This window comes from Triturus cristatus, chromosome 10 (assembly GCF_964204655.1).
Source record: "Triturus cristatus chromosome 10, aTriCri1.1, whole genome shotgun sequence".
Taxonomy (NCBI): domain Eukaryota; kingdom Metazoa; phylum Chordata; class Amphibia; order Caudata; family Salamandridae; genus Triturus; species Triturus cristatus.
Window position 1 is genome coordinate 341,115,125 of NC_140593.1, and position 13,587 is coordinate 341,128,711.

The 13,587-nt window shown below is 45.8% G+C and overlaps 1 protein-coding gene across 3 annotated transcripts in view; it reads left to right on the forward strand.

Annotated features, from left to right (window-relative positions):
- The window catches only part of TPK1 (thiamin pyrophosphokinase 1), a 1,261,698-nt gene that overhangs the window by 604,145 nt on the left and 643,966 nt on the right, over positions 1 to 13,587 (forward strand). For all 3 annotated transcript variants that reach the window (XM_085631548.1, XM_085631547.1, XM_085631549.1), the window contains one exon: positions 9,555 to 9,627. In XM_085631548.1, coding sequence (XP_085487674.1) covers positions 9,555 to 9,627 — 73 coding nt within the window. The remainder of the gene's footprint in view (positions 1 to 9,554; positions 9,628 to 13,587) is intronic.

Here is a 13,587-nt window from a genome sequence, read left to right on the forward strand (position 1 = left end):
ACAACATTCCACCCTACAAGACCTCAGTAAATTTATTCTTGATCTCCCGGTTGCTACATTAGTGGTTGGAGGGAATTTTAACCTTACCGTGGATAATATACTTGACCGCCTACTCCCGCGTAAAGATCCGAGTTCCGGGTCTAAACTAGCTGAATTCCTGTCGGCTCTTGGCCTGGTTGACATATGGTGCCAGCTTAACCTCATGACTACACAATACACCTTCCACTCAGGGGCTCATAATTGCCAATCACGTATAGATTACATTCTTACACGTACTGAAGTCTTATCCGAATTTAGTGAAGCTTGCTGTCTGGCACGGGGAATTTCAGGCCACTCCCCCATTTTGCCCAGAATGACTGTGGGTCCCCAGCCTAGACGAACAACCCTGACAATAGACCAGTGGGCATTTAAAATACAGCACATCAGGGCAGCATTACTAAACAATTCTGACCTATATTTTAAAGAAAACGGGTCGGTAACCTCTTCCCAAGTCTTATGGGGGACATTTGGGGCAGTTATCAAGGGAAGAGCATTGGAGTTGATGGTAGGACATAAGAAGGAACTAACGAAGTGCATAGTTCAACTCGAAGAAGAGATCCTACGAAAAGGCCCTGGCACAGTCCCCTGACCAAGCTGCTCAGCATTTATTGGCGGCCAAGACACTGGATTATAGACAGCTCCTCACAGAGGCGGCCAAGGTGAAACAAAAGGCAATTTGTCACAAGCTATATGAGCATGGGGAACGAACAGGCAAACTATTGGCCTGGTTGGTAAGGAGGGAACAGGCATCAAGGTGGGTGCATAAGCTATAAGGACCCGAAGGGGACGACATCTCTGATCCCCGAGATATAGCAGAAACAATTGCTACTTAATTTGAAGAGGTATATACAGCGGCGGAGGCCGTCACGCCAATTGCCGCACGGGATCTCCTATCCACTATCAGGGTTAATTGCCTTTCCCCTGAAGAGAGAGATTCCCTTGAAGGGAAGCTCACTGTGGAAGAAATACAACATGCCATCCGGGATATACGCTTGGGTAAGGCCATGGGACCCAACAGACTCCCAATTGAGCTTTTCAAATCTGCAGTTACTAAACTGACACCCCACCTCTGCCAGATGTATCTAGAAAGTTACGAGAAAGTTCTGTTGCCGGACGAGATCCGGTTAGGCATGATAGTGGTAATTCATAAGCCGGGCAAACCAACCAATGACTACAAGGCCTATAGACCTATTACTCTTCTCACGGCAGAAGCTGAAATACTTGAAAAATTATTGACCAACAGGCTCATCCCATTGGTGACTGGTTTGATACACCCTGACCAATCGGGCTTTATGCCCAGCCGAAGCATGGCCTTGAATCTACGACACCTCCATGGGGTGATGGGTAGGGAACACACGATAAGAGAAGATGTGGCCCTGTTGTCCCTCGATGCCAAAATGGCATTCAATACTATCCAATGGGCTTACGTGTTCGCGGTCCTCGAAAGAATGGGATTCAGGCCCAATTTTATAAAATGGATTAAATTATTAATCACTGATCTGACATCCCAAATAGTCGTGAACTGGTAGACATCACGACGGTTTCGGTTGGGCAGAGGAACACGGCAGGGGTACCCCTTGTCGCCCTTAATATTTGCCCTAGTGTTAGAAACTTTGCCATTCCAGGTGAAGGGAGAACCTCTGATACGAGGACTCAAATGGACTGAGAGCCATGAGGACAGAATTTTGCTCTATGCGGACGATATATTCCTATATTTGGCTTACCCCACATCCACACTTCACCGTATCCTCCTATTCGGTAATCACTCCAGGTACACAATAAACTGGTGTAAGTCGCAACTATTCCCGTTACATGGACTGCAACCGCACACGCCGAGGTAATATAACCCGGTAGCAAAGGAGGGCTTTCGTTATCTAGGAATATACATAACTACAGATCCAACCTGCTTTTACGAAACCAATTTGCTGGGGCTCTTGACGCGCTTTCGCACTGATGTAAAACATTGGCGTGCCCTGCCACTGACACTCCTGGGGCGCGCAGCTCTTTTCAAAATGCCGGCTCTTCCCCGCTTTCTCTATTCTCTGCAGAACACTCCCTACAGGGTCCCTGACTCTTACTGCACAAATATTGACAGCGCTGTGCACAACCTATTATGGGATGGTTGAGCACCGCACATAGTGATGCTGGAATTAATGGCGGTATGGTATGACGGGGGAATCTCTTTACCTCACCTCAGGACCTATTATTGGGCATCCCAACTCATGGTAGTCAACCGGTGGACCCATGGCTCTCAGGGCGACCCAAGTTTCAGTACAGACTGGTGGCTTATCTGTCGGGGAGGGTATCACAGAGCACTGTACACCCACCCAAAGAAGCTAGACCTCACCGTGCCTACAGCCCGCATAATTAAAGTTTGGCACTCGGTCAACAAGAGACTTGGTTGGCATAACAAAATTACACATGTGGCTCTGCTCTGGGAACCCAAACAGTTGGGTCGATTGAGTGCTTGCCCTGGGTTTGACAAATGGTATCTTATTGGTATATCTACGGTCGGGGACATGTGGAACACAAGAGGGCTGGTCACATTTGTTGAACAACATAAGGAACACAAACTTGCGCAATCAGAAATATTCCGATATTTGCAGATAAGTCACGTGCTTAAAACAGCAATGCTGGGGGTGGGCCACTTTCCGAAGCATCACCTCTAGAGCATAGATTAATACTAGACCCCATGACTAAGAAGGCCATATCCCTAACCTACAAAAAATGTATCAATAACCGAACTGACCTGTTAGTGTGTGTGCGGCAGCAATGGGAAACGGACCTGGGCTAATTAGAGGAGGACGATTGGCGAGACGCTCTGGCCTCCCCCAGGGAAATAACCATTCCCATGAGACTGTAAATGTAAATGTAAATGTGCAGATATTTATTCTTCCTTGCCACAAGAGTTCTGGTCAAGATGGGCAGGAGAGGTGATACACACTGCCTTAGGCAGTGCAAGCAGGAGGGAACTTTTTTTTCCATAGTGTGGGAGTGGCCAGTTGCCCAAGCATACTAGAAAGCAGCCATGGAGCAAATTGAGGGAGCGGGGGGGGGGGGACTAACTGCCTCAGCAAATTTATGCCTCCTCAGTATATGGGAGGTCACGGATCTCACCCAAACTGAGAAATCTTGGGTTTCATTAGGATGGGCCCTAGTTAAGCAAAACATTGCACAAAAATGGGGAGTGGGAGAATCACCAACACTTGCTGGATGGGTTGCAGATATGGATAGAGCCATGATTGCGGAGAAGGCTGTGTTTAAACACAGAGCATCTCTAAAAAATGGGACCATAAGTGGGCAGCCTGGAATGTACATAGGGGTGAAATATGTCCGGTCGTTGCCCCCTGGGTATTTGATCCAGCACAAGGATAGAGTTGTAAAGGCGGGGGAGGGGTTGCCATAACATGTCGCTTACTTGAGCTCTCAATTTCGGATAGTGAGAGTGTACACTTTGTCATCACAGCCTCTCCAGCTACCTCCTTCTCACGTCTCTTGATCTATCGCCCCCGGGCCCTTTGGGACATTTTCAGGAAAACCTGGTTGAAACAGTGATGGATGTAGCTACTACTGTCTCTAATTTTATGGTGCTGGGGGATTTTAATCTTCATTTTAATAAACACTCGGACTCGGTTGCTTCTGAAGTCATAAAGGATCTGGGGAGCTATGACCTAAGTCAAAAGGTATTATACCCTACTCATTTGAAGGGCAACCTCCTGGACCCCATTTTTTGTAACATTCCTGGCCTTATCCCTGAAGCTCCTGTCCCGGTCCCCTGGTCAGACCATATAGTGGTTCCCTTTAGTTGGAAGATGTTTCGGTCTAATTCCACCTCAACTCCTCATAGAGGGCTAGCTAGGCATTGGTCCAAGCTTGACCTTTCTAAATGGGTAAATATCCTGAAGCACACTGAACCCTTAGTCCATTCGGACGTGGAGAGAGGCAATCAGGAGTTTAACCTGTGGATAGAGCGGTCCTTGGACAGCCTGGTGCCAAAAAAAACGATAATAATTAAGAAGGGCCTCACCAAGCATCCTTGGTTTAATCAGGAGCTGAGAGCTCTTAAACAAGAGTGTAAAAGGGAAGAGAGGCAATGGAGGAGAGAGTTTAGTGGTGAAAAGAAAAGCCGATACAGAGCGGCTCTAAAGAAATATAAGACCGCCCTGACCAACACTAAATCTGCTTTCTTTGCTAGCAAAATTGAGTCCTCCGCTAATGCTCCCAGGGAGATATTTAGAATAGTAAAGTCATTGATGAAAGTTCCCGACCCGCGGCCTGATTCGGACGAAGCAGGCAGTCGATGTGAAGAATTGGCGACTTTTTTCAGCACTAAGATTAAAAAGATCATTGACACGCTTCCTCCAATATCTTCAATCGACTTTCAAGTGTCATCTGCTATTCAGGATCAATTGAATCATCCCAGGCTCTCCTCCTTCTCTCCTCTTAGGGAGGATCTTCTGCCTACTTTGCTGAATGCTATAAAGAGTGGCTCCCCGCGCGATCCTGCCCCGATGAGTATTTTAAACGCAGCTTTGCCCACCATCAGCAAATCAATTGTGAACATGGTGAATGCTTCTTTGGAGTCAGCTGTGGTGCCTAGAGAATGGAAGATAGCAATGGTCAGGGCCTTGCTGAAGAAACCCAGTTTGGATCCAGGGGACTTTTCCAACTATCGTCCTATTTCCCTACTACCGGGCATCAGTAAATTGACTGAGAAATTTGTCAATATACAATTAGCTTCCTTCCTGGAAACAAATAATTTGCTTCATCCATCGCAAACTGGGTTCAGGAAAGGACAGGGAACGGAAACAGCCTTGTTGAGGGTGGTGGAGGAGGCCAGGAGGATTCTGGATGCTGGTGGCAGCGCAGCTATTATCCTCCTGGACCTCAGCGCCGCCTTCGACACGGTTAACCATCATATTCTGGTTTCCCGTCTCAGCAATATGGGAATTATGGGCAAGGCTCTTAAGTGGCTGGAATCCTTCCTTGGGGACAGATTCTTTAGGGTCTTTGAGGATGACTATTGCTCTGGTCCGGTTCCATTGCAGTGTGGGGTTCCGCAGGGGTCTTCCCTTAGTCCCACATTGTTCAATGTGTATATGGCTCCTCTGGCGGAAATAGTGGCCCCTTTCGGGGTCCAGTTGGTGAGTTACGCCGACGACACCCAGCTGGTGTTTTCCCTGAATCAGTTTAGACAGTCTCCGCTGCTGCTGCGCAACTGTTTAGAAGCTGTGGCATGTTCGATGGACCAGTCCCATCTCAGATTGAATGGTGGAAAAACAGAGTTGCTGTTGCTGGGACGACAGGCCAGTTTTGATAATGTGATCTTTTGGCCTTCGTGTATGGGGCCGGGCCCTATTCCTAAATCAGAAATCAAAAGCCTTGGGCTCTGGCTTGATGCTGAACTAACGTTTAGAACTCAAGCTAGAAAAATTGCTGCTACCTGCTTTGGGCTTTTAAAAATCATGCGAAAAATCCTCCCACAATTGCCGGAAAAGGCCAGAAAAATCCTAATACAATCTTTGATTTTATCTAGGATAGATTATGGGAATGCCATCTATTTAGGAGCGCCAGCCTCCACGACTAAACGACTTCAAGTCGTTCAGAATGCGGCGGCAAGACTTCTAATGGGTGTCAACCAACGCACATCAGCTAAACCCGCTCTCAAAACTCTTCACTGGCTTCCGGTGAAAGAGCGGGTCCTCTTTAAATCATTGTATATGGCACATAAAATCCTCCATGGGAAAGGCCCTCCCATTTTGAAAAACTTGGTCATTCCCTATAAATCCTCCCTAAATCTTCGCTCCAATGATCAGAACTTGGCAGTGGTCCCTCGAATTAATAGATCTCGATCTGGTGGCCGTCTTTTTTCATTAAATGCATCCAAACTTTGGAACTCTCTTCCTCTGGTCCTTCGCCAGGAGCCTTGCCTACTTGTGTTTCGGCAGAAGTTGAAAACTTGGCTCTTTCCAAGGACTTAGAGTCGCGCTTCTGGACTAGTCAATGGCATTCCTATTGTCCTTGGGTTACCCTTTGCTGAGCGCTGGGATGCTTTCGAGTAGCCATGCGCTATATAAGAGTCTTTTCAATTCAATTCAATTCATATGCTTGTCCCCCCACAGAGGAGCTCCAGCATCGTGATGCAAGAATGCAAGACTTATTTAATATCAATGGGGAGGTACCATGATGACAAAATGCTTCTGGGGCAGTACATGGAGAGCTATCTATAACTACATTGTACCTGTATGTATACATCGGATGACCTGTTTTGCTGTGCTTTTTGTTGTATTGTTCAATAAAAAGATTCATTAAAAAAACACAAATTCAGTAAATAATTAAGACACATTATACATACAAATCCAATTTATGCTGTGTCCGGGGACACACAAATTGCAGAGCCCTCCCTTTATTTTACGTATAGCATTTCATTACTGGAAGCAGGCTCATAAATATGCGAAAATATCCTTCCCATATGCTCCGAATATCCCACTTTGCGCCTTACCCATAAGAAGGACACAAATCCGAGTTTGGACACAACTAGGGATTAAGACAGTTGGAGAATTTTTTTCAAGATGGCAACCTGATGCAACATGAAGAGTTTGTACGCACCAATACAATACCTGACACTCTTTTCCTTACCCACGCCACTATTACACACTATATTTGCAAATACTGGCTGGTAAACCAGAGAGCCCCCCACCTTCATCTGCTGAAATCCCTTCACATAATGGGGCATGGCAGTCACCTTGTTAGGTGGTTGTGCAGTGGGCTGAGGGAACATCTGAATATTACATTGGGACCTCTCCGACAAAAATGGGAAACCGTGTTATCACGAGACTTAGAAGACAGGAAATGGACCCTAATATTACAACATCCTAGAAAGGTATCTCGTAACTGCCGGCTGAAAGTAATACAATTATTTATTGTACATAGAGCCTACCTCACCCCGAAAACAATACATAAAATGTATACTGCTGCCTCCCCGACCTGCCCCAGATGCCCTGCTCAAGATGCTGACTTTATTCATATGTTGTGGTTCTGCCCAGCATTACATTAGTTTTGGAGTGAGATCATACAGAATTTGCCTGTATTAACAGAACGCACATCTTGGTACACCTTAGAGGCATGTCTGTTGGGCCTTTTCCCACTCCCCCAAAAATCGAAGTGCTGCGCCGCTTCGCGGGCTTAACCCTGATGATTGACAAAAGGCTGATCACATAGCGCTGGGAATCTCGCATGCCACCATGCATAGGTAAATGGAGGGAAGAGGTCATCTGTTGGGCTACTGCAGAGAGGGAAGCTCTACAATGGGAAGAATATAGAGGATTACATAAACGTCCAATATCCTTAGACTAGGCTCAATTGATAGAACTATTTAGGACAGATATGGAGGAAGTCGCAGAGGACTCACAACCCCCAGAAACGAATAGCGGAGCAGATAATTGATTCCCTCTCACATAACATCTGAGTTGTTGGTATCTGTCCTCTAAATGGATGGCCAGCTCCCTCCCTCCTTTCTCCTCTTGCCCCCTTGCATTATTATTGTCTCACCTTCCCCTTACTCCCTATCACAATCGGTTGTATTTACCATCTGGTATCTTTACCGGGATAAAATGAAGTAACTACACTGTAGCAATTGTATTGGTTTGTTTTTGTTTTTGTTTTGGGTTTGGTTTGCAGGGGCGGGATAGGGTAGGTGGGCTGCATTGGGGTTTTATTTTTAATAAATATTTACATTAGTCAGGAAATCTATGTTGGATGATTGTAACGAAAATGTACAGGACTATATGCTTGTTTGAATAAAACAACTGTGTAAAATGCCATTTGAATATCCTGTGCAATGACTAACTGACATGTTACAAATGTATTATGACTCTCACATTAATGTAAACCATCTTGCTTGAAGTAATGTTGTAGCAATCCGCAGTCTGTCAGAATGAAGGTCCTGATGGTGCAAATCCTGTTTCCAGTGTGCCAATCCTTCTTCTGTTAGTTTCAAGTAGCAGATCTGAGATGCTGTGTTCCTCTCACATGTTTATTCAGTGTTCTCTGTGGTCAAGCAGGAGAGCACTCCTGTCCAATGAAGTGCTAGGCAACACCCCGGAGCATGGCCACTTCCTCCAAAGTGTGGCATAATCTTCTTCCAGAAACCACTATTCCTTCAAAATTCAGTGTGGCTGAAATCTCAGCAAGGGAGTAAGAACTAGTTAAACCAACCTCCAGGAAGGCTCATTTCCATAGCTCTCTTCCCCCTAAGATCTGCAGATTCCTTCCTTAAGACTGCTATCTGACTGGGTCATAGGGGCTGTGTGTAGATGGACCTGGCATTCCCTGCCTGTCCTATTGCTCCTTTGAAGCTCCATAGTTTAGGACCCCTCCCCCCTGCTCTTACATTCATTTGTAGCAGAGCTCTCTCTAACATATTTAGCCTCTCCCTTGGTGAGCCACTTATAGCTTCATCAAAGCGGCCTGGCTAATCCTTTTAACTCTGACCAATCGGGGTCGACTGCAAGAGGGCTGAATATTGGCTTGAAGGCAAGAAAGTCTTTTAACTTTTCTTTTTGTATATTTTAGGATAAATTCAACAATAGCATATTATTGGATTTATCAATACCATTCTCCTAAGTCCTTGAATGATATTTTCTTTAATTCCTAGCAATATTTGTGTTCATAAACTATTGCAATGTTATTCTGTGTGGCTGGGGATCTACAATGGGGAAAATGAAATGTTCAATTTCTCCAACACCGGGGTATATAAAACATCTTTTATAATGGCCCTCCACATAATTATTTTACCAACCCATAGGACACCTAACGTAGACCTTGGGTGTATTCAATATACCATAATATTGGAGATAATCACTTTTTAATTGACCCTGTCACCAAAGTCGGGTTTGCAGTGAATTTATTTTTAAAAGCAGTGCTGCAAGACAGGCCTACTTTTAAAATGACCTCAGGTGCTCAGCAGTGCACACATGCAAGTGCAGAAAGGGCTACTGGCCTCTAAACTGCCAGGCCCTATTATATGCTACGGACTTGTAGGTAGTTTTTAACCCCCTGCCCAATAATATCTACTAGGGACTTATATGCCAATGGAAAGTGTACCCTAATACAAAGTGTACCTTAATGCATGTGTGTGTTTCAACCTAACAGTGGGTGTTTTAGCACTAACCCCGGGCCTGCCCAGCAGAGCCCAAGGCACTCTCAGAGTAGGAAAACCTGCATCCATGGTTCTCAAATGGGACAAAAAATGGGGGGGGGACTGCAAACCGGTCCTGATTTCTAACATCTCCTGAAGTAAGATTCTGGCTTCCAAACATAATTTATTATGCTATGACAAATTTATTTGTGTGTATTCAACAAAGGTTTGCTATTGCTAAAGTATATGGACATTTGTATTTATATATCTTAATTCCCATTCTGTTCTACTTTTGCATTTTCCAATGAGAAACATTAGTTAGTGTTTGACCTCATTGTTATTTCATTCATTGTTATTTGTGTCCCATTTCTTTCAGCTTCTTGCCTGATTTCATTAATGGAGACTTTGATTCTATAAAGCAAGATGTTAAGGACTATTACAAAAACAAGGTAAGGTCTTCTCTTGTATAAAGAAGCTATCTACTCTATTAATTCAGTTATATTTAAAGCAAAATAGTGAAAACATTGCAGTCCCCTTACCACCAACTGCAGACAATAAACATTGATAAAATATAACACATGTTCTTCGGTTTGGTTTTTTTTTTCGTCACTACATCAACCTCCGTGATCTAGATGATGTACAGGATGTACACCTTAGTTTAAGAAGGGGAAAGCTTAATTTTTTTAGAGTATACCTCCAAATATTTTATCGAGAAAGTAGGCCTCATTAACCCCTTCGCCGCGGCAGGAATTCCGCCGCGGCGCTGGGGGGGTTTGGGGGCAGTTGCGGTGCCGCTGTGCTCGTGACGGAACCACTCCGTCACGAGTCACGGGTGAGCTGTGCTCATGACGGAGTGGTTCCGTCATGTCTCCGCCCACTGCGCTGAGGTTCTGGACTTTTAAGAGTCCAGAGGTGTCAGGGAAACAACACCCGAAGACCCCTGAGTTCCACCTGTCTCGGTGCACAAATAAACAGAGACACGGGCTTCTCGATGGCGGCGTCAAAGACCAAGGTTTATTTACTGCAGGGACACAGAAATCATAGGAACCACACTGAGGCAGAATCTACGAGACTGTTCAATTCGTATCAAGTGGGTAGCGCCTTAAATACAAGAAAATTGTCTCGGGGCAACATTACACAAATATTTCAACATTACACAAATATTTCTCATGCCCAGCCCGGTATCCCAAACAGACAATAAATAAATATCAAACAATGATTAGTTGTAGGTTTTCGGTATTCGATCAGGTTCTCTCGACAGTTCTCCATTCTTCGCCCGATCCTCCCCATCATAAAAATCGTAACCTCCCCATTGTAAAAGCCCAGAAGGAAAGGAGCAGAGCCAGGTGCAAAGGATTGAAATGTAGGATAAGAGGTGTTTATGGATCATAAACGGGCAGGGCAATCGTCTTCAGCCTTTCAGTCAGGACAACGGACACAAGAACCAGTATGGCAGGACTGGCCTCAGGCAAGGGAGGCAGCTTGATTCTGCCTAGTCATGCAGCGTCAGCCTTTCTCGGGCTCGAGCTTACGTGTCCTTAACAAGGTGACTCTGCCGGGGTCATCGTCTGTTCATTGACTATGTGAGGGCAAGAAACAAGATGGATGCCGTAACTAAAATGGATGCCATGGCTTTACAACAGAATGCCCTACTTCTCAGTGAATTCATGCTAGTTGCGCGGCGAAAACACTGTCATGCCTATAATGGATCATTTGCGGTTCATTGGTACCAAAATCGTGTCAGTACTACGATACCGAATTCACGGGTTCGGATCGCTACAGAACCTCAGCGCTAATCGCCCGCACAGGCGGGGAATTAGCGCCGCGTGGGCGGAGCGGCCGCCAACGGCCGCAGCATGCGGAACCACTCCGTCATGAGCACAGCGCACCCGTGGCTCATGACGGAGTGGTTCCGTCATGAGCACGGAAAGGGTTAAAAAGGATTAGCACCACCCCCTGAGTAGTTATTCAAGGCACAGTGCAATAATATGTCTTAAAATATATTTCCTCATAATTTTGTGTGTACCATTTTTAGGTTTAGCACAGCTAAAACGAACTTAACTAAAATAATATAACATCAAAATGATAGTGTACTTTGGGTCAGCCTCAAGCTCAGCTATCTTCAGACAGTGGCTTCAGGTATTACTATTAAAATAATTCTGTTTATTCGCTCTTGTCACTGATCGAAAATGAGCTGGACCTTAAAATAACTGTCTTTGTGTTCTGAAAGATAACATTCAAATACTAAATGCGTATTCCCAGGTAGTCCCCATCTCTGCTGCCTTGATTGTGCGCATCTTTGCTATGCAGCTTTTTCCCCTTGATCCCAGAAAGCTACCTCTATTGTTATCTAAACCAGGATGGCAGTCTCTGTGAACTGCATCAGTAGGTGGAAACAGACAGGAGCTGGGAGTGATCACTTATCTTGGTGCACAGGTTTCGTAGATTTCTGCAGAGTTTCTTTATCTGGCAAAGCTGTACATGGCTATGCTTTGTGCGTACCTCAGATCCATTGATTATATGTATATGTATATATAGTGTATATATGTGGCCACCACAGATAGTATGAGGTTGATGAGGGTGGGGCAGCTCTCCTGATGCTGCTGGATCTTTCAGCAGTTTTTGACACGGTCCTACCCGTGCACCTGGTGCAGCATCTTCATCAGGCAGATGTCAGTGGGAAAGCCCTTAATCTCTGCCATTCCTTCCTCACCAACAGGATGCAGGTTGTCAGCTGTGGTGGCTTTAAATCTAAGGCTTTTAGTCTTCCTTGACGGGTCCCTCAGAAGTCCTCGTTGAGCCCCACTCCTTTCAATCTGTATCTATACCCTTTCGCTGAACTGATGCACTCCTGCAGTTTTAAAGTACTTTCATATACTGACGATACTCAGATTATTGTATCCATCTCTGGCATGTCCTTAGTAGTGAACAAGTTCAATTCTTGCATGACCAAGAGTAACATCTGGATGAAATAAACTTTTCTTGAACTGAATGTGGAAAAAAGGGAGGTGCTGGTGTTTGGTGTTTGGTGCCCAAGAATCCATTTGGTATTGCTGTTGGTGGCCGAAGAAATGTAGCCCTCTACGCACTCCTGTTAAAGTGGCTAAAAATATTGGGGTTGTAGGAAAGTGCCCCTTTTTGCATGGTTACCCTCTAACTTTTTACCAGATACCTGATGCCAACTTGACTGTGTGTGTGCTGGGACCCTGCTAACCAGGCACCAGCACTGGTGTTCTTTCCCAAACATTGTACCTTTGTTTCCACAATTGGCACACCTCTGGGCCACATGTAAGTCCCTTGTAAACGGTACCCCTGGTACCAAGGGCCCTGTGACCAGAGAGGGCCTCTTAGGGCTGCAGCATGTATTATGCCACCCTCAGAGACCCCTCACCTTAACACCCACACACTGCCAGTGCAGGCTGCATGTTTTGGCGCAGACCAAACTTAAGAATCGACATGGCACACATCCCTGTGTAACATGCCTACCACCACTGCCTGTTGCATTGGTAAGTCACCCCTCTAGCAAGCCTTACAGCCCTAAGGCAGGGTGCACCATACCCCAGGCATGAACTATACAGCTCTATGATGGCTTTACTGAAAACTGGTAAGTTTGGTACCAAACATCTCAGCATAAAAACCCCACACTGATGCCAGCGTTGGATTTATGATAAAATGCACTCATAGGGCATTTTAGAGATGCCCCCTGAAAAAACGACCAACTCTAGTTTATTGGTTTACTGGTCCCTGTCAGCCAGCCACCACCAGACAAGTTTGAGACCTCATGGGGTAAGAGCCTTTGTGCCCTCCAAACTCAGGAACAAAGCCTGCTCTGGGTGGAGGTGCTTCACACCTCCCCCCGGCAGGGAAGCAACACTTGGGGGTTGGCCTCAAAGGCTCTCAACTTGTGTGCTGATTTGGGTAGCTCCAACTAGTGGAGATGCCCACCCCCTTGTCCACGCCCCACTTTTGGCAGCAGGACAGATGGGAAACTTAGTAAGCAGAGTAGGAGTGTCCACCTCAGCCTGGCACAACCCTAGCATCGCCAGGAGCTGAGGTGAACCCCTCTCTTAAAAATTCTCCATTTTTAATTGGAGAATTAGGCCCAATAGGAACAGAGATGTGTCCTTCTCCCCAAAGGATGTAATCACCCTAGGGGACAGTAGCCATTGTCTACTGCCTCCCAACCTCAGGAATGCCTTTAAATTTAGTATTTAAGGGCTCCCCGGAACCATGTTCCTCAGATTTGACAGACAAAAGAAGAAGGACCATGACCTCTGCTGGACCAGGAACTGAACTGCTGCAGACTGAACCCCGCCAGAACCCTGCCACCTGCATCTGGTTTGACAATGGACCTGCTGTCCTTCCAGAAACCTTGCCAGGCCTCCAAGAATCCTCTGAGAACCCGCAAC